The sequence below is a fragment of the Cryptomeria japonica genome, chromosome 10 (genome assembly GCF_030272615.1).
Source record: "Cryptomeria japonica chromosome 10, Sugi_1.0, whole genome shotgun sequence".
In the NCBI taxonomy this organism is placed as follows: Eukaryota; Viridiplantae; Streptophyta; class Pinopsida; order Cupressales; family Cupressaceae; genus Cryptomeria; species Cryptomeria japonica.
This window is the reverse complement of record NC_081414.1, coordinates 375665998-375688097: the sequence shown is the minus strand read 5'-3', so window position 1 is coordinate 375688097 and position 22100 is coordinate 375665998. Positions and strand designations below refer to the sequence as shown.

Sequence of the window (22100 nt, the reverse complement as noted above, 5' to 3'; positions counted from 1 at the left end):
TCGTACACACAAGTTTATCAATCCTTGTAGACCAAGGATTTGTTATTTGTAGCTTTATTTTGATTCATTCTTATTAGTCCTTGATACACTTATATTTTCCATTTGGCTACCTATGGAGGTCAAAAGACAAACAAAGGCTTGACCATTCTCAACAAACTCCCAAACAGTCCCAACCATTTTCCTTGTCTTAACTAAAGGTTTTACAAGGATTGACTTGCATGGCAATATGTATCCTTACATATTTTCATTTTCTTTTTAAAATACATAGGTTAAACTAATTTTCAACATTTCCATATTATGGTATATCTCGATTTGCTATTTTTGTTGTCCTTACCTATTGTGCAAATAAGTTTAAAATTTAGTGAAAACTTTGAATTTTGTTATTTTTATGGATGACATGATGTAAATAGGACGATAACATGTAAGGAATACACCCAATCACGTAGACATCCATACATCACAATAGCTTCCTAGACAATGAGCTCTCCCTTTAGTGTCAACATCCTTTCTTTGTACTATTTATAATTCTAAATTCAATTTGTTGATAATATATTTTAGTTTCCTATAACACAAGTCAAATTACATTAAACAATAACTCAATCTCATCTTTACACGTTTCATCTCTCAAACTGGCATAGAATAAAATAAATGGTCTAGTAAATTAAAAAATAGACTCAACCCTTGAGGTAGGATAATACAATACATCCACTCTACACTATATCTCCAATAGTAGATACCAACACAACTAACTCTTCACGTATCTTGAGTCTTGCCTAAAAATATGCACCACTCAACTACCTATTGTTGCCACTTCCCCACACATGGGATAAATACTCTTACTCTAATTAGTTAGAGGATTGACTTACAAAACATATGCATCCACATTCTAATTATTGATCCCTAATACATTAGAATACCATTCCCTAAGTACATGACACATACTCAAAAGACCAAGAGGAACAATTTTTATATACAAAGTTTCCCAAGGAAATGATTGGAAACACTTATTATCTAGGGTTTTATTGGACACTAGTGCCCAAAATTGATACTAGCACATAGATAAAACATTAGTGCCCACAAAGGAAACTAGTAGCCTAATTAGGTTTCCCTATTTAGTTCTAGAATCCAATTTTGTCACTAGAGTCTTATTTTGGTGTTGGAATCCTACTTTTGCACTAGAGTTCTATTTTTACACTTGCGTCATGTTTTTGCACTAGAGGCCTCTTATGGTGCTATAGTCCTACCCAAGGACTAAAGGAATTACAATTTCTAGGTCTCAATCATAGGGACAATGCATCAAACTCATTAGACACGATTCAACTCAAAAACTCTAGAAACACCTAAAAATGACTAGAAGGCCGAGGTGGAAAATTACCCCTAATTTTGAAATGTGAATGTCATAATTTTCAAAGCATGATTTATTAAGGTCTTATGTTTTGTTGGAAACTAAACTTAGTAATGTATTCAATGATTTTTTAATCCTTTAAATCAACAACCAAAATAGTTGAATGATTAGAATTTTCTCTTAAATTATTTGACTAGTGATTAAAATTAATACTATTCAACCTTTTTTTAATGGGTCTTATTATCAAATTAAAAAAAAATACAAAATTGTCATCCATATTCTCATTACAAGATTTTATTTAAATAAATGATACTAACATTCCACAAGTGGTGACATAAGAATTTCTTAGATATTAAGACATTCAATTAAGTTTGAGCTAGACTACTATGCTACGGTACCTTTGAGGATGTACAATAGAGTACAAAGAATGCATTCATTTAATTCTTCAAAATAGGCTATTAGAAAAACTTCAACCCATTCAAGTGACTTCGTGTGATAATTTACAAGTCAGGGATTAACAAGTAGATGAAGAAGATGCATATGAGAACAACTATTTTTTCCTTAGTTTTAGGGACAAAGCTTCTGAAAGGCTAAGGGCTTATTATGTGCCAAAATACAAAAATGTTGTCACCATATTTCTTAATAAAAATGAGCTATCTAATCATAAAGCCTATATTTTGGCACATGAATAGGTTGCGATAGGTGGCAGTGTTAGATAATTGGAGTGGCGGATTGTCTGGCAAAGGGGCTTTTGATCACATGCAAAATTGGAATATAGTGGATAAAGGTCAATTACCTCTGGGTTTGTCTCAATAGTTAGACCACTAAGTGAATCTTGGTAGGGTTGTTTATTGCCCGTGCTCTGTATTTCTTCCGGTTTGAATAAATTTTAACCCCTCTTTTATTCAAAAAAAAAAAAACCTTTTTGATGTGGTTATGTAAGAAACATGTGTGAGAAGCTACTTGTAGATACACTAAATCTAGTCATTCTAATAATGAAGTAGCATGTCTTAGAAGCTACTATATTTATTATAAGGGTTCACCCATTTTGGATGTATAGGTGCAATCCTAATATTTTGGGTGTGCAATCATCCCCATTGATTTGATCATGTAGTTGTACCTCTTGTATTCATAGGTGTGCTACATTCTTCAACTTCAAATGAAGATGGCTAGACTAAACTAGTAGACTCTCCATCAAAATTAAATTGAATCTTCAGGTTGCAAGGGTTTTGAAGAAGCAGCATTAGTAGACGCGGATCTTGAAGTGCGAAAATTAGATTCAAGCTTGTGTACAACTCTTTTATTTTATATGCATACATCAAACATAACTATTTCTTTCTTAAGATTGATAAGTAAACCAAAAAGAAAATTTATTTTAAGAACCATTAACAAATCTAAAGTTTCTAACTTGACTTGAATCTTGTTGAATATATTATCAAATTGGTTGATTTAATAGTTTCATTTGAACCAATGCTAACATTTGTGCATACTTAGTAAGGTTGAAACTTTTCTTCACATTAGATCTGAATTAGCAATGGATGAACTATTTTCATCATGTTCGGTTTTTGTTTTTTAAAAAAACATTCTGAATAGCATGCTACCAATATGGATCATTTTCTTCTATGTGAACCTCAACAGATGAGATTTTTTAATCAATGCTCTCAAGGTGAGATTTACGAGTATGTCTCAAAGTTCCTTAACTAGGAATCAAGCTTTTCCTCACTAAAGCCATCATTTAACTAGGAATCAAGCTTTTCCTCACTAAAGCCATCATTAAACCAAGGGGTCTTGACTTTTCTTTCCAACAAAAAAAAAAGTGATTTTGGGTATGCCTATTGTTGATTTTGCATAAGCCTTTTTTTTTCATGACTATGCAAGAATTTGTACAAGTGAACTAGTGATACATATGAAGACTTGTTAAGATTCTTCACCATCATTCAAAATCATTTTCTCTGGAGGAACTATTTTCATCATCTTTGGTTTAAAAAACACACATTTTGAATACTAGATCATTTTCTTCTATGTGCAGTTGCACCTCAACAAATGAGATTTTTAAATCAGTGATCTCAAGATGAGACTCAAAAGAGTATGTCTCAAAGTTGCTTAACTAGGGATAAAGCATCTCCTCATTGAAGTTGGCATTAAACCAAGGGGTCTTGACTTTTCCTTCCAACCAAAAAAAAATGTGATTTTGGGTATGCCTATGGTTGATTCTGCAAAATGATCAAACTACTCGCCATTTCTTGCATGGCTATGGTCTAATATTTAAACCAGCTGGCAAGGACTTGTACAAGTGAACTAGTAATTAGTAATACATATGATGACTCTTGGTATTCCATGATATTTAATAATCACATGATATTCCATGTGATTATTTACCATCACGTGAGGCCTTTGCTCATTAAATTGGTATATGTTATTATGTCTTATTTCCATTGGTTTGTGCTTCATTCATTGATATAAGCCCTACCAAATAGCTTTTTCTTTGAAAGTTGTTGGCAGGGTACATAGATGGTTTCCCCCATATTTCCCCCTCCATGCAACCATATAGATTATGTTGTCTGGTAGTGTTTGTATGGTGCTTTTTAGATACATTCCTAATTTCCTGATATTTGTGGGGAAAAATTCAAGTTTAAGCAAAACTTTGACCATTTATTCATTCAGCTGCATCTGCAGTTCCAAAACTAGTATTTTTACAGAGCATTGTAAGAATTGATTTTCACGTGAAACTTACAATTTTCTCTTGGGTTATCTGGTGAAAATTTACCATGCAGCACAAAGAAACATTTATATAAAAGATATCACCACTTAATGCAAAACATTTAACAATGGCATATGAAAAGAAAACCTGAGTAAGATGCAACACAAGCATGGTGATCCATAAATTTTAAATGTGCCTTAGCAAAAAGCAAGGAACCAATAAAAATACATCAAGCTCTACTACCACAACAAGTGTATCTATTTTTTACAAACAGTTTATATCATCTCAGTTTGACATGATATGCCCAAAGTATAAATATGAGATTCCCAAATAGCAATGAAATGCACAATATTTCTTCTTTGTTTAGAAATAAGATCTATGGAATTCAAATAATCAATATGAGATTATGATCATATCTACATCATCCAATTTTCTACTATTAATAATTTTGGAAGCTAAAGCATCTTAATGCGTACTGTGAGATCTAAAATGTACCCGTTCTATCAAGTCTCGCCATGCTATACTTTACCGTGAAGCTTGAAGAGCATATGCTCATCCAGTCTTCAATAAGCTTAACCAACCATTGGACTTCCTTTGCCTAAGTCCAGCCTCCAGCTGTTTCCTATTGACAAAATTACTTCTTTCCAAAAAGGAGTAATCCAATATTATTAGATTTTCTACAACAAAAATTTAAATCAGAAATTGGCGTAACCGTGTAACTAGAAGTTACAACACAGAGCTAAGCTATCCGGGCACCTTCAGAGTTTTTGTGGAAGTTTATTTAGGGCTGCATTTGTCTTTTCAGCTGGGATGATACGAAAGTTATCATAGTAGTCCACTATCTCCATCGATATGTTCTTGATCTGCAGAATTCAATTGACACGTGGATAAAGAAAAATATCTTATGAAGCAAACTGTTTAGAATAACAGTGCTCATTCAAGTACAATAATGATGATGAGCGCTATGATTTATGAGAAACCTCACCACATTCATATCAACGCGAAGTTCCTCAAACCATGCATGCGCATCCTTCTCTTTTAAAACACATGCAACATAGATGCATGCCAACGCTATCATATAAGGAGGATGAATCAATATCAAATCGGTTTTATACGAGTCATTTACCAGTGACCTACACAGAAAGGTATCTGATTACAAAGAAAGCACCAAATTATTTGTGCTTTGCATCACTTTTCAAGACAAACAAGTACTGGTATAAAATCATGTCTAACAAACTAAACATTATTTCCCTTTTCATATACTGGATAAGGTTTCCAATGTTCTTTCAATCACTTCATCTGCTATAAATTAAAATAACTCGATAAACAATATTATAAATTGGAACTAAAGCTTATGTAGATTCTGAAAGTATCAAGACAATGGATTCCATGTGTTATTCTCAGTTTGTGTCTAAAAGTCCATGGTTTAGTTTCTGCCTAAAAGATCTTTCTGTTTGGGTAAAATGAAAATGGTTATCACAGTTGCCAAATTATAATCTCTATGAATCATTTAACAGAACATGAAGTTAACAAAATGAATTCTGTTGCTGTAACTGTTGTCTCAACTAGACTAAAGCCAATTTGGCATTGCTCTCAGTTCGACTGTCAAGGCTTGGAAAATAACTGTGCCCCATATATTTGCATGTGTTTTTTTTTGTGCATGGCTAGGTGGCATAATTTGTAGAGTGTGTGCGCATGAAATGGCTGTTAACCTTGGTCCTTTAGAATTGGACAATGTTACAGGAAACCTGGCCACTCTCCACAGTGTGTTGTTGCCATTATATTTATCGTTCTGTTTCTTGTTTTGAACTAAATTTTATAAAGTATTGGACCATCTCTTAGACTTTGACAAAAACTCATACGCCTCGGTCATTTCTTATTCCCCATATCCTCTTTCTGGTAACACAAGAATCTGGTGAACTTTTGGTGGAAATCAGTAATGCTTTTGGCACATGCACCGTAGTTGAAACAAATGTTAAGAGTGGTGTAGTTGGCTAGCCCTGGTTTTTGTGTTGGCTACTTGGTTGCAAATGTTTTTTTGTTGTTTCTGGGGTACAACAGCTGGACTGTTGTTTCGCAGTAGCCTGTCTTTTTTGGCTGCTTTTGTGCTGTTTTCTGGCTTGGTGCTGGATGTATTAAGTTGTAAAGGATTTAGGGACCCCCTTCAAAACCCGTTTCATCCATATTATCAAAAACAAATGGTAAGAGTTGTTCTTTCTTTATATAATTTTTCCTATTGAATAAAAAGGGGCTTTTATAAGTCCATTGCAATTACCCATTGTTACACTTTTAATAACAGGATTAACTTGACTACATTTTGAACTAAGTAAAAACCAAATAAAAATCTATTTTTAAACCACATAAAATTGAGTTATCCAACACTGAACTTCGAAGCTAAATGCCCATTGCCCACTAGCCTCAATTGTCGATCAGGCTGTCTCATATGGCTATATGATTTGTTCATTATGGCTCCAACACATCTGGGTCAAATTGGTTGAACCAAGAACTAGGAATAGAAAAGGAGGACAAGGGGATTTATACATTTTGAGTTGGTCTCACAAACTTTCTTGAATATCTGAGTTTTATCATTTACATTTCCTTCAGATTAATCACAATTTTTCTCTACCGTTTTTCACTCTATTTACCATGTTAAACTAGTTAATAAGCTTTTCAAGATTTGGACTGATGCTGCTTTCATTCGATCTCAAAGACTAAAAATCTATGTTACCAAATCACCTAGAAAATACAGCATTTCCAAGTACATGTCCTAGGGGAGAGGGACCATTAGTTGCACGGGGTCCAATTGTTGGTATAGTACTTGTGGTTATAATATTTAGTCTTGCAACATATTTATGGTTTATAGTTTATACTATATATTGTCAATAATTAGTTCGCATGTAAATAAAAAAATAGCCAAATGTTGGTCAAGATGGACCTATACTCGAACACATGAGAACCTACGCATGTTATATAAAGAGCATAAATACATTCATTAACAAGTGAAATAAATATATTTTTGTTTCATATAAAATATCATAACTATCCACTATAAGTGTGTCTTTAATTAATAAAATAAGGTGCTCATTTGAACAAGGTATTGTTGTCATAGTGAAAAAAAGACTATTCTTATGTGTACAACTATTGGGGTAAAAATGTATATGCATTTGGTATTTAATATTAATAGTTTGTCCCATAGTAGCAAAAATCACTGAGTAATTATGACCAAATTGCAGTGAGTTACTCACCAACAAGTTTTTGTAAATTCACGATGATTTTTTCCTATAAAACTCATGAATCAATGGAAAAAATTGAAAGTTTTTGGTTAATAACTCTTTTGTTTCTTACCTATAGTTACAAAAATGCCCATTTTACTTCATTTTCACACATGATCGACAACTTAGGGCATGTGGTGACACAAGTATTAGCAATGACGGTTTCTATGGTTTCAAAGGCCCCTCGACCCCATTGGGGACATTGCCCCAAAATCCCCACAAGGAGCATTACCCCTTGACCCAAAGCCACCAAACCTCCATTGGGGTCTTGTTGTGACCATTTCACACATCGCCCCATCGCAAATGGGGACCCCCTCTTTTTGCTTGTTTTTCGCTCGTTTTCGTTTTCGTTTTTAGGGTTTTGTTAGTCAGTTAGTTGTCTGGATTTAGGGTCAAGCCTTAGGGTTTTAAATTTCCGTCTTTTCAGGCCAGAATCCAGTCCTTTTTGTGAGCTTTTGAGCTTCCTTTTCTAGAATGCAAATTTTGAATGCAATAAATTCTCCAAAATGGTCTAAATTCTCAATTGGAATTTTGAATGCAGAGCTTAAATTTGTCTAAGTGTTGAAGATGAAATGTGAATTTTTGTCCAATTGAATATTTTTGACCAAATTTTGACATTTTTGATTTTTGATCCTGGGCATTGGAATTGATTTATTTTCACCTCGTGAAGTGTTAAAATGTGAAAAATCTTGTTATTTTGGCCTGTAGGAGCAAAATCGCTCCTGTCCCTCAGTGAAGGACGGGAGCTCATTTTCAAATACCTCATCATCCTTGCAGAGTCCAAACAAATTTTACGTTTGAAGTGATGAAGAACGACGAGATCTTTCCATTGAATATAAATTGAAGATTTTCGTGAGCACAGAAATGCCTCCAGGAGGAAAATCGCTCCTGTCCCTCAGTGAAGGACCGGAGCTACAATTCAAATTTCGCCTTGTCCTTGCAAGATTTCGAGAGCTTAATGATTTGAGGACGTCCGAAGGCAGATACTTTGCCCAATGAATATAATTTGAGATGCAAAAACGAAGGAGAATGACCTATATTGACCAAATCGCTCCTGTCCCTCTCCAAGGGACCAGGGCGAGGTACCTTGTAGCTCTCGTCCCTCTCCCAGGGACCAGAGCGATTTCCTTCATTATGCAAAATCCAGACAAAGGTCAAGGCAAGTTTACGTTCAAAAACAAGGGAAAACATGAGATGAATGCGTTGAATATAAATTGAAAATTTTTGGGACGTCCATAATAGTGTTAAATGCCTAGTTCGCTCCTGTCCCTCAGGAAGGGACCAGAGCGATTTTTGATATAATTGCTTTTCTTGCAAAGTTACAAATGATGTCAAGGCATGGGCGAATAGAGTGAAGAAGGACGAGTCCGTTGAATATAAACTTGGAACCTGGCAAAGTGAGATAGTGGCCACAAGGGAAGGATCGCTCCTGTCCCTCTCCAAGGGACCAGGGCGATGTTAGATGTATTGATCATTTTGAGCAAGATTTACGTAAGGACAAGATTTCGCAAGGTCTTAGAGGGTCCACGGAAAGGTAGAAAGGTGATGCATGAAGATTTCAAACGTTAAATAATGACCAAAATGGACCTAGGGACCATATCGCTCCTGTCCCTCTCCAAGGGACCAGGGCAATTTGCTTTGGATTCTTCGTTTTGCTTCAAGATCAAGCTAAGTCAAGACGTCTTAAGATAGCATATGGTCCAAGGCATCGTTTAAAGATAATTTGCAAGAGTGTTGAACGTCCAAACATCGCCAAATAATGTAGAAGCCTCACGTCGCTCCTGTCCTTTGGACAAGGACCAAGGCGATGCTATTAATAACACTCGCGTTCTTTCAAGACCAAAGCCAGGCGAGGATAAGCAAGGTAAGGGACATCGTTTGAAAGACGTTGCAAAGGAGATCGAAGTTTAAAGTCGCCAAGATCAAGAAAAAAAACATGGATCGCTCCTGTCCCTCTCCAAGGGACAAGGGCGATGATCTTTATAACATCAAAGGTGCCTTGTAAAAGCAATTGGGACGTACGTGGAATAGACAAGCAATGATATTATTCGCCTTACAATGGAAGTTCGAAGGTCAAAGATACAAGATGAACGTGAAGACATGGAGATCGCTCCTGTCCCTCTCCAAGGGACAAGGGCGATGTTAGGCAAAACACATGATATTCTTTGAAAATCACGTTAAAACAAGGACGCACAAGGTTTTAAAAGGCATTTGGAAGATGATACAAGGAAAGGATCGTACCAAGATGGAAAATTTCGAGCAAAAACCTTAGGATCGCTCCTGTCCCTCTCCAAGGGACCAGGGCGATAATGGTCATGAGATGTACTTGCTCGCACAAGAAAGAAATTCAAATTCGAAGGACCACCAGATGATCGATTTGGAACGTGGAAATGAAGGAGTTGAACGTTGAAAACGCAAGAATCAAGACCAAAATCATGGATCGCTCCTGTCCCTCTCCAAGGGACCAGAGCGATGAGGTACGTCCCTTTATTTTCATATTTTTGGCGCCAAATTAAACAATTCAAATTTCCTTAAATGCTAAATCGATTTTAAAAATTGAAAATCCTATTTAAATTGGCATTTAATATGGCGTTAATCTTTATTAATTCTTTTTGCCTTTATTAAAATCGAAATTTGCAAATAAAAAACGCAAGGCATTAATAATTAATTATTTAATTAATGAAAAATCGATTTGAGCGCTCAATTAAGCAAGTCGGCCTTGTCATTTTATTGCAAATCATTTAAAAAATGGTTTTATTTTTATCAAGTCGGCCTAAGGGGTGAAGGATGAACGCGCTATATAAGGGGGGTAAAAACTATCATTTCTACATCATTTTTTTTACCTTTCTTCATGCGAATCAAGGAGAAGCGAATATAGTGCGAAGTGTGTTCGAAGGTGGTGCGAGTTTCATTCATCCAAGGGTGGCGCGCTTAGTTATCAAAGGGTGGTGCGAATCCAAACCAAAGGTGATGCGGAGTATATCATCAAGTATAGAGTGCGAATTACGTTGAAGACCACGCCAAAGTGCGAACTTGAAAGATCCATTTGAGACCACGTCCAAGGCGATAATTGAAGATCACGTTCTCTCCAGAGGTGGCGAAGTCAATTTTGAGGAGATCATATTGAAGATTACTTTATACCTCAAATTTTGCCTAGGCAAATTTTGTTTTTGCATTCTAGAGTTAGCTCTCTATCGAGGTATGGCGATTTAATTGTTATTGCTTTTTTCATTCATCGTCATATTTCAAATTTTGAAATTTTGATTCTTGAATTTCTCTTGGTTCAATCGTTGTATTTTAGGAAATGATGACTCTAGAGACTTATCATGAGGTTTCCTAAAATTTATCTCTCTTATTTACGTTATTTATTGCAAAATCTATTTCTTATAATGGAATGTTGTGTAGGTATGGCAACCCCAAAGGCGGGAGCATCCACCAGTCGCTCGGCTCTCATGAAAGAAGATCAGAAGACCGAAGAAGTGGAGACCAAGATCATGTCTAAATGGAGCAACATTGGAGATACAAACTTGGGGAACTTTAGCACAAAGAAGTTCCGGGAGGTCCCTTACATCGGCAAGCCATCACCTGTCGCCCGGAGAATAATAGAGAGTGGCATCATCAAGGCGGCCGGTTTTCCTCCAGCCATTCAGTGCCACGAGTTGATGATCGAGTGTGCCCGTCATTACAATCCACAGTCCAGGACAATTGTGTCCAACGAAGGAAACACTTTGGCGTACCTTTCAGAGGAAGCCATAAGTGAAGCCTTCCATCTTCCAGAGCACAGGGACATGATATACAAGAGCGTTGAAGGAGCCAGATCAGTGTACGATGATGATCCAGATGCTTGCCTAAGCATAATCAACAAGAACTGGCTACTCAAGAGTCGTCCCCGTCTGAGAAAAGTACCGAACACACCACACAGGATTGATTTCCAGGAGGAGTACAGAGATTTGATTACCATGCTCAATAGAGTTACAGGAGCACCTCATGCCTTCTATTTTGAGAAGTGGATGTTTTACTTCATCCAGGTGATTGTTCAAGGAAAGGGTACAATACATTGGGCTAGGATAATTAGCCATTGCTTAGACGTACAGTTGAGAAGACTCAGGGCTACTAAGTCCTTCCACATGAGTTCATACGTCATCTATGCCTTAATCAGGAGCGTTGAGTACGCAGGACTACCTCACAGAGGAGTGATTGGTAGAGAACCCAGCGAGGTCAGAGTTTGTGAATCCTATACCTACTTGCATCATCCACCAGGGAAGAACTACAAGTTAATCAATGATACTTTCACGATGAACATCACAAGGACGTTGCAAGGAGGGATTCACAACAGATTATCTCAGGATGCCCAGGAATTCATCAAGAGGTACGGTGCTTGGTTCATTCAGTTTCCCAAGTTCACTTACATTAGAGTGTATGGATGTCCTTTACCTCCATACATGTTGCCGAGGTACCTGACAGACAGAATTGTGTTACTTGAAGTAACAAGGCAGTTGGCAGCATATGTGAAGGCATTCAGACACAGACATCAGAATGGAGTTCAGGTACCTATTATTTTGGGTAATTCAGTTGAGGTATGTCCTAATGTCTTAGCCATGGATGATGCAGAGAAGGAGTTAGCCTTGTATCCTTTTTCATCTTTTGCTTGGAGGAATAGTTTTGATCCACTTGGACATTTAGAGAAGACGGTCGGTAGAAGATTTAGACATGAGCACCAGATTGAAGATTTTATGATGAATCTCCTAGATGATCTCGAAGTGAAACAAAAGATGCATTCTAGATTGCCTTTGGATTTCATCAGGAAATGTAAGATTTACAGAGTGGCCGACCAAGCTCAGGACAACGGCAGGCACATCCAATCTTCATATGATAGAGAAAGCAAAACAATAAGTTTGAATTGGAATGAGCCCGAGGCCGTGGATTTAGATGATTTGATGGCACCAGTCTTGTCTTATACTCGCAGATGGGTAGACGTTCAGCATCAGAAGTTGAGAGAACAGGGCATAGCCATGTCTTTTACTTTGGAAGAGAAACCAGCCGAAGGTGGAGCCAGTGTTAGTGAAGGCAATCCTAATCCTAGGAATTCAGGTGAAGGTAACCTTCGATGTGCCAGTGAGGGCAATCTCCATTCGAGAGGTTCGAAGAGAAAGGAAAGATCAGAAAAGAAAGAGTCTTCCAAGAAAAAGCAAGGTGCCAACAAAGATCAAGCACCTGGTACTTCTTCCAGACCAAAAGATAGAACAGTTCGAGTGGAAGAGTCCATGGAATCGATGGTACAGAATGATAGAAAGGAGGAAGGACAGGCACAGCATGTTTCATCCGATGGATCTCTCCAAGACTATGATTTAGAAGATGATAATGAAGTAACATCTCCTCCCAGACAAGAAGAAATGGTACATAAAGAAATTCAAGTTCAAGAGACAAGATCGAATATCCCAGATTGGTTGAAGGAAAGATTGACTAAGGTGATCGTAATAGAGGACGAGGACAGTGCAATTGATTTAGAGAGCCTCGTGGGACGTTCACATATGACAACAGAGAAGAAGAAGGCTACAAAGATGTCCAAGATGATTCGAGATGAGACTGGATCTAGAAAACTGCAGATAGCTACACCGGCAGCAGACAAATATGAGGGTGAGATCCTAGCAGAAGACTATCATATACAGACTATTGAGTTAGGACCATCCACAGCAGAGTAGACTTTAGATGATGCCACAGACACATTTGAGGCATTGAAGGACAAGTTTAGAGAAGAAGTAGAAAAGAATAGAAAGCTTGAGAAAGAGGTCGGTGCATAGAGGACATATTTCAGTCACATCAATGAACCTTTGGGACGTCAGGATCCAGTTAGATCACCATTGCAGGCATTGCCCCTTCAATCAATCAATGAAGCAGAAAGATTCAGGAACCTGGTCCAGCGTACATGTAGTTGGATGGATAGATCTCACACGGTGGCCATTGAGTTTGTTACAAGGATGTCGAAGATCACCCATCAGGCTATCCAAGTTCTTGAGATTATTCACAGATTGATGGCAACAGTAGCTGCATTTGCCCATACCAAGGACGTTGTCATCCCTGTCTTGAAAGTTATAAGACACACATCCAGAAGAATTTTAGCACAAGAGAGGATCTTAGAAGGTGATTCTCACAGTTTGTTTCAGTGGTCAACCTTGCTCCATATAAAGAGTGTTCTCTTCGAGGACATCAGTGTTAGATGTGGTCAAGTTGAGGAGGTGATCAATCCGATCCAGGACAGAGTATTTGAGGTACTTCGTACCATTCTTGGCAGAAGGATCGAGGTCGAGACAGATGTGGATTTGCAAGAATTTGAGGATAGAATCAAGATCATCTTTCGCAAGGACGCAGATGTTACAGATGAGCAGTATGATCAGATGTATGCCACCATGCTCCTGATTGATAAAACAAAGGAACTTGAACCTACTTGGGACACAGCTCTTCTAGATGCATTTGATCAGGTTATCCACTTAGAAGAGAGTATCAAGAATCTTCCCGAGATTCCAAGCACAGAAATCGAAGGAATCGTGACAAAATTCATTGCATATGCTAAGAAAGAGAATTGGAAAGGGAATAAGATTCTAGATGAAAGGTTGTTACAGATGACATGACATCTTATTTCTCATTGGTTGATACCTCCTAGATTTTTGTGCCAAATTTAATATTTGGCTATGTATTTAATGTTGTTCAGTAAAAAGGAGGTCATTTGTAACAAACCCTAATTAGGGTTTAGGTGTCATGATCTTGTCCATTGATTTATTTTCAATCTGGACCTTTCATTGTAACTGGGGATGCTATTTATACCCCCATTTTTCATTTCATTTATAATAGAAAATAGTGAATAAGTGTGAGAGATAATAGTTGATGTAATAGAGAGATTAGAGTTAGAAGCAATTTTATTTTGTAGCAAGATTGAGTCTTGAAGAGAGAAATTCAAGCAATTGTTGTATATGATGACTTGGAAATCAATAAAATATTGAAGTTATGGTGTTTTGTTGCAAATTTCATAAGTTATCTTCATGGTTGTTGGATGTACTTGAATCACGCTCAATCAAAGTAGTTGTTAATTTGAAAGACTAAGTGTGAGATTTGATATTTGGTAGGATTCGCTATCCAAACCACTAGCTTCTTGCTGATTGTAGGAACGCCTTGCGTGGTCGACTGGAAAACATTTTGAGTCCTTAACCTTCAAGCATTTTCGTATCTAGGATATGTACTTTCATAGTAGTGTCCTTGGTCTTTGATGCATTGAAAACCATTATTACCTTAGAAGATCGCACTAATTTCAATTGAGTTGTTATCTTATGGCAAAATTGAAGTTGGTTGAGTCTTGCCAAATCTCATTCATGCTAAGTCGTTCATAGGGTTAGGCTAGATTAGACTTCCTTAAACCCTGTCCTTTTGCCATTTTTGAAAGTTCCTTTTTAGTTTAGTAAAATCTTCGAGCTTTTGGAATCCGTAAGACGCCTTGGAGGAAACAGCAAATCACATCATACCACTAAAAAGCTTGTCCACACATGGAGATCCCACTAAAAGAACCTTGGAGTCCATCTAACTGATCCTTTTTGCAGATCTTCAGCAGTTAGAGACTATTTTCTCAAGAGAGGATAAGATGCCTAATGGTATTTTATTCTGTGTATGATTGTGTATAAAATACACGTCAACAGGTCTCCACTCCCAAATCCCCATTAGTTATTGAGATCTCTTGTTAGATAAGAAACTTGATAACAATGTGGGAGTGATGAGGAATTGTGATATAACTCTTGGGTGTGTTAACTTAGACATTATTATCATACAAGTTGCCAAAACTTTCTTTAGATGAGGCAACTTTGTAATGTTCCCATTTTTAGGTTCTCTAGTAGTGGAGTTGTCGCTGACTTTCTAGGTTTGTGTCAGCATGTTCAAATAAGTGATTTGATGTTACCAATGAACTCAGCTGGTTTAGAGGAGTCATATGATTCTTTCAGATATTATTTTTTGCTTCTAGTTTTGGCCCAAGATTCTTGGAGGGAGCGTCTATTTTTAGTAAGTCACCCAATTGGGTCCGTTTATCATCTTTTATCATCGAGATCACTCCTATGCAATCATATTTCAGTTCCAATGTTTTTTAGCCATTTCTACTAGTTGGGTGTAATATTGAGTTATATTTAATTATTTTCACTTGTCTTTTTAATTAAATATATTTATCGAGCACCACAACATTATAGTTCATTGGAAAGAGAATCGAAAGTTTTAAATAATGAGATGCTTAAAAGTGACTTTAAGTGCTGAGTTTTGGAAGTAAATTAAATCACTTTTTGAAGTTAAAAGGTCTAATAAATTAATAAAGTGATTAAAAGGGAGTTTCTGGAAAGTTCCCTAAAAGACTTATGAAAAAGAGGATTGAGAGAATTGAGAGCTCATTTGGCATGTTGAGTTTATTATTTCTAATATTTATTTTTTTCAAAAAAACCTGCGTGGTTCTGGAGATTTGGGCGTGGTCCATCTCAGCCTTTCTAAGGACGAAATCCTTCTTGAAAAAGACAAACTACGGTAGTGAAAGATCTACTCTAGTTGGTATTTGTTGGAGATGTTTTATAGGTATTTCATAGTGCATATTTCTAGTTTGGTTTTTCTAAGTGCTATTCGAGTTTCAAGAGTTTTTGGAGACATTTTCCAGTGCTGGCCATACCATTCCAGCTACCTTAAGATTCACATTTTTGCTCATATCTCCAAAAATAAGACAATCTAGGCCTTGTCTCAAAGGATTTCTTATGGCTAAGCAATGAGGATGCATATATAATACGTGGTTTTGGCTTGACATTTATTTTTCTAGCCCAAGTTTCCCCTTGTAGGAAGCACCCAACTTGGATATTGGCACGTGGGGATTTTTTAGGTATTTTCCTATGTTTGAAAGCTACTAAATAATCTTTTTGAGGCATTTAAGGGTTCCTAATAGATCTGGATCAGTTTTGAGGGTAAAAGAAATGATTGAAATGTCTTATATAAATCGTCCCTATCCGTTTCCTTGCATTTAGTTGCTGAAGCCTAAGTCACAGTATTCAGCAAATTTCATGATGAAATTCAAATTTTGCCAAATTTCAAATTTTATGTAAAATAGATTAAAGTTCGACCAATTATTAGTATGGTATAATGCGTCGTTGTTTTCATTAGATTAAAAAAAATTAAAGTTTTTTTTTAGGGTTTCAAACAATGTTTTGTGGCGGACTGAGAGAGGTGAGTCTTTGACTGGGGCATCTATGGCTAGCGGACTGAGGTGAGTGCATTCTATGGCTAGCAAACTCTACAATTTCCAAATCAATCAAAACTCTGTCGCATTCTATCCCTCTGCCGCATTCTTTCCCCTTGCAGCTTCCACAACATTTTGTTTTTATTTTACATTTTTTAGGGTTGTTTTAAAGCATTCAACATAGTTAATAGTTTATATTTATTAATATATTTTATAAAATTTATAAACTGTAAATTAAATTGTATTAAAATCCTGATATATTAAATTTTTAATAATATAAATTTTAAAATGTTATATTTAACTAGTTATATATTGTTATATTAAGTTGAATCATATATAATTATATTATATTATATTATATTAAATCTAGGGTTACCGGGAGATGCGTCTCCAGACCCCTGAGACGTGTCCCCAAGACCAGGACGCATCTCTCGTCTCAAAGATGTCTCTGGAGTAAGCTTTGGTGCGAAGGGTACTAGAGGACAACGTCTCCCACCATCTCCTAAAGTCTCCTGCTTCAGAACTGACGTCTCCAATCAACATTAAGGGCCAACAGCGGATAAAATAGAAAAACATAATTTCTTCACCTAAAAATACAATGTGTAAGTGAAAACAAGGGTTTTGAAAATGCAACATTATCAGAAACGCATGCCATAAAAAATGTGACAGCCACGAACCCAATCCCCAAATATTTTTTAGGCCAAATTTGAGTTCTCCCCACCATAGATATATGGTGTTTGAAGATATATAGAATGCCACCAATGCTTTTCGTTTTTGATCTTCTATTAGATCATTTCAACTTGCAATTGATAAACCATTTTTTTACTGTAATTTTCCATTATATAGTTTTAATGAAAAAAATTTATTGTATTTTCCATTATATAGTTTTTAACTTTGTTAGCATTTGATAAGGTGATAATTGCTAGTGATTTCCCTTTAGATAAATTTGTTAGCATCTGATAAGATGATAATTGCTGGTGATTTCAATGCCATCCTAGATATTGATGATAAGGCGGGTGGTCTAAGAAAACCCACCATGGTAATGGAGGACTTTCGGGACTTTATTTTCAATTGCAAATTGATTGATATCATTCCCCGAAATGGGAGATTCACTTGGACAAATAGAAGACTCAACTTCTCCAAGATTTCCGAAAGACTTGACAGGTTCCTGGTTGGCGAATGGTGGATGAATGGCAACCTCTCATTGGAATCTACAATTATACCTCAAACTGGGTCGGATCACTTTCCAATTTCACTTTCAATTGCTCACGATAATCGTTGTAAGAAAAATTATTTCAAATTTCTTAACATGTGGTGGCGGGATCCAAAATTGTTGAAGAATCTGAGGGAATGGTGGCTCGAAACTTGAAAGTAATATCTTCTCTGGATCTCCAAGCTTCAGATTCACTAAACGCATGCATTTTTTGAAAAATAAGCTCAAAACATGGAATAAATTATCCTTTAAAAACATCTTTGCGGAGAAAACCAGGATTGAGGAAGAATTGGAGGACATCAATAATCAGGTGATGGCAATGGGCATGACAAATAAAGAGTTTGAAGCCGAAAAGCTCTTAAAAGATCAGTAATTGGAAATCCTTAAAAGGGAGGAGCTGTATAGGAAAGAAAAATCTAGGGAATTATGGATTGTAGATGGGGACTTGAACACAAAAAAATTTCATGCCTCATCCAAGGCCAAAAGATAAAACAATAAAATTGGATCCATCAAGGATGGAAATGGCAATGTATGCACTTTACAGAAAGAAATTGAACATGCTGCCATCGATTATTTCACCGAGCGGTTGGGGAGCAGAAACATTGATACCAATTCAACATATTCATTAATTGATGAGGTTATTGAAACACTCATAACAGATGAAGATTGCGCTATGCTACAAGCTCCGTATACCTTGGAAGAAATTAAAAGTGCAACTTTCTCCCTTCATCCACATAAGGTGCCCAGACCATATGGTATAACTGCCGAATGCTTTCAAAAATGTTGGGATTTCATGGGACGGGACATTTGGTTAATGGTGGAAGAATTTAGGAAAAAACATTAATTTGTCAAAGAAATCAACCATACCCTGATAACACTGAGTCCCAAGAAGCAGGGTTGTGAATCGATGATGGACTATCGCCCCATCTCACTGTGCAACACAATTTACAAGATTATCTCCAAAGCAATGGTGGAAAGACTTAAGAAATTATTACCAAAGCTCATCTCAAAGAAACAAAATGGCTTCACCCCCGGACGGGAGATTGCCGATAGCATCATTCTGGTCTCAAAAGTCGTCCACTCAATGTACAAAGAGAAACAGAAAGGTATGGTCATTAAACTTGGGTTGTATGGGGCTTTTTAACATGCGTATTGAAAAAATTTGGTTTTCCTATCAAACGGATCGAATGTATCAAATTTTGCATATCCACCGTTAACTTCTCGATGATAGTCGATGGAAATGTGTGTGGCTTCTTCAATGCCACAAATGGCTTGCAACAGGGAGACCCGTTATCACCTGCCCTGTTTGTGATTATGGCTGAAGTTCTTGGGAAATTGATAGAAAAAAGACATGCAGACAGCAAATGGAGAGGGATAAAAGTACACAACCAATTGGATACTATTACTCATTCCCAATTTCCTAACGACACAATAATCTTTGGGGAGGCCTCACTGATTGAAGCCAAGAACATCATGAGCTCACTGAATGTCGCAACTATTCTTCTTCAACACTAAAATGTAGGATCAGCAAAGGATCTCGAACCTGTTGGGAATAAAAATTTCTCAACTTCCAATCAAATATTTGGGGGTTAGAATTGAGAAAGGATGTAGGCAAACTCAGATTTGGGAAGATGTTTTGAAATCTTGTTCGATCAAGACAACGCTTTGGAAGAATGGATGGCTAACACAAGCTGGCAGATTGACAATGGTTAAGTCTGTCTTATCGGCCATTCCCATTTACTGCATGTCGTGCTTCAAGATGCCCTATGCTGCTGGTAAGAATATTGACAACCTGCTCAGAAAATTTGTTTGGGAGGGGGCAAAAGACAAAAAAAAGATACCACTCATTAACTGGGACACCATGTGTTTACTAAAAGAGGATGGCAGAGCTGGACTTAGGAAAATGGCACTTCAGAATATTGCGTTGGGTGCCAAATTATCTTGGAAGATGTACACAGAACCACAGAAACTATGGTGCAAAATATTTGGGAAGAAATATTTGGATTCTGAGAATCCTTGCCAAATTCTCACTGTGGCAAATACTGAGCAGGAATCCGCCTCTTGGAACTTTCTTTGGGATTGTAGATTCATTATAATTGATCACATTTTGTGGCACATTGGTAATGGCAAATCTGCAAAAGTTTGGAGGGACTCATGGGATGGTGCTCCTGCACTATCTAACAGTTTTAGTCAGGATTGGATTGAGCTAGTCGAGTCAAAGTATGGGGGTTTGTTACGGATTATTTCGAGCAGAATAAGGTACTGGATGGGAAGAGGGTGTGGAAACAGATATCCATTGGCAATCCAATTCTATGCGAGTCTTTGAAAGATGTGCTAAAAAGTAGATGTATCCCTCTGTCTAATGATGAGGATAGGATATTCTGGAGTGTTGCCAAATCAGGAGAATATTTTGTCAAATTGGGGTATGAGGTACAAAGACAAAGGGGTATGTGCACGGACTAGCCACATAAGCTATGTTGGAGCAATATGCTTCTCCCTAAAGCGAGGGCATTTCTTTGGCTGGCACTTCACAATAAGATCCTCACTGGGGACAGATTAAAATCAATTGGTATCTCTGGACCTAACATGTGTGTTATGTGCAAGGCAGATGAAGAATCTGCCAATCATTTACTCTTCAATTGCCCCATGGCGGAGGCCTGCTGGAATTGGTTCTTTGAAAATACCAATCTTAGAATCGTAAAAAGTGAAGTACTCAAGGACTTCCTCATTTCTTGGCCAAGGATCTACAATTCAAGGTGGAGCGACCTGTGGCTGGTAGGGCCTTCATTAATTGTTTGGCACATTTGGAAAGAAAGAAACGGGAGGATTTTCAAAGAAACCACACTCCCGGTTAACAAAAGCATCGAGAACATCAAAAGAGTTGTCGAGGAAATGATAAATGGGAAATCTGCCTCTAGGAGAATCGGATCCTATAACGATTGGGACCGTAGCATGGAGAAGATTTGGCTCCTCAAACACCCTGTAATCATAGACAACAATAACAGAGTAAAAAGGAGGGATATCAAATGGGTGGCCTGTTGTGACGTATTCACACATCGCCCCATTGCAAATGGGAACCCCTGCTTTTTGCCTTCTGGGGTGTGTTTTCTAGGTCTTTTAGGGTATTGTCAGTTAGCCTTTGCTTTTCGAGTGTCGCCAAGGGGATCACTAGGATGGCAGGCTCTGCTTGAGCCGAGGTGAGTCTTTGGGGCCCCAGAATTAGGGTTCCTTTGAAAGTCTTCCTTAGGGCCTGGTTTTGATCTTGTTGTTAATTGTGTCTTGCTTGGTGAATGAGTATCATTCTTGAAGCTCTGAGCTAGGTCAAGTTGGTGAGTGATGAAGTCTGGAATGTCATCCTGATCTTCAAATGCCCTGAAATTTGGCTAAGTCTGGAATGTCCTGATCCTAAAATTTGGCTAAGTCTGGAATGTCCTGATCCTGAAATTTGACTAAGCCTGGAAAACTGAAGAATCCTCCAAAAACTAGATTTTGCAATATAACTCCTGGAGGTCCGAAACCATTCTTCTTTCTTATACTTAAATGTTATATTCCATAAAATGATCCTGACAGAGAGACCAAAATGTCAAATTTCGCTCCTGACCCTTCCAAAGGGTCCAGAGCGAGATTCTCCATAAGACATTCTACTTTGGCCAAAACCTAGAACTAACGCATTCTCAGGCTTGAATGAAGGTAAAAACGCTTGTTTGAATGAAGAAATGTGAAAATGAAGTCAGGATCTTGGCCAAGAATAGGGATTTCGCTCCTGACCCTTCCAAAGGGTCCAGAGCGAAAATCCTTGAATACCTCAAATTCTCACTTATCAAGGCCAAATTTCTAGTTCCTAAGGCATGTTTGAAGGTATTTTTTGAATGTTCTAGCCTTGTCAAGATTGAAAGATGAAAGATTTTAGTCAAGAAGATGAATTTCGCTCCTGACCCTTCTAGAGGGTCCAAAGCGAAATTCTTGAAAACACTCATTTTTCCTTTAGCAAGAGTCAAGACCAAGGTGGAGATGCATGAGGAAGGATCTATGTTTGCCCCCCAAAGAAGATGAAAATAGGAAAAGTCAAGGATCCAACCCAAAACATGATTTTCGCTCCTGACCCTTCCAAAGGGTCCAGAGCGAAAATCTTTGTAGCTCTCATTTCCTTTCAAATTTTGACTAAGTGTTGGTTTCTAGGGCATGTTGGGGAATGAATTGGTATGTTCTTGCCTTGAGATGGAGTTGATTGATTTTGAAGAACAAGATTTTGGCCTAAAGGAGAATTTCACTCCTAACCCTTTCGAAGGGTCCAGAGCGAAATTCATCATAAACTTCATTTG

General features: G+C 37.2%; 1 protein-coding gene across 1 annotated transcript in view; it reads right to left on the bottom strand.

Moving 5' to 3' along the window:
- Window positions 1–4219: 4219 nt before the first annotated feature.
- LOC131075859 (cyclin-C1-1) overlaps window positions 4220–22100 on the bottom strand; it is a 180545-nt gene continuing 162664 nt past the window's right edge. Inside the window, exons 8-10 of the mRNA XM_058012776.2 lie at window positions 5032–5179; window positions 4803–4909; window positions 4220–4683 (exon numbers count right to left, since the gene is read on the bottom strand). Of these exons, the coding sequence (XP_057868759.1) occupies window positions 4805–4909; window positions 5032–5179 (253 nt within the window). The 3' untranslated portion in view covers window positions 4220–4683; window positions 4803–4804. The remainder of the gene's footprint in view (window positions 4684–4802; window positions 4910–5031; window positions 5180–22100) is intronic.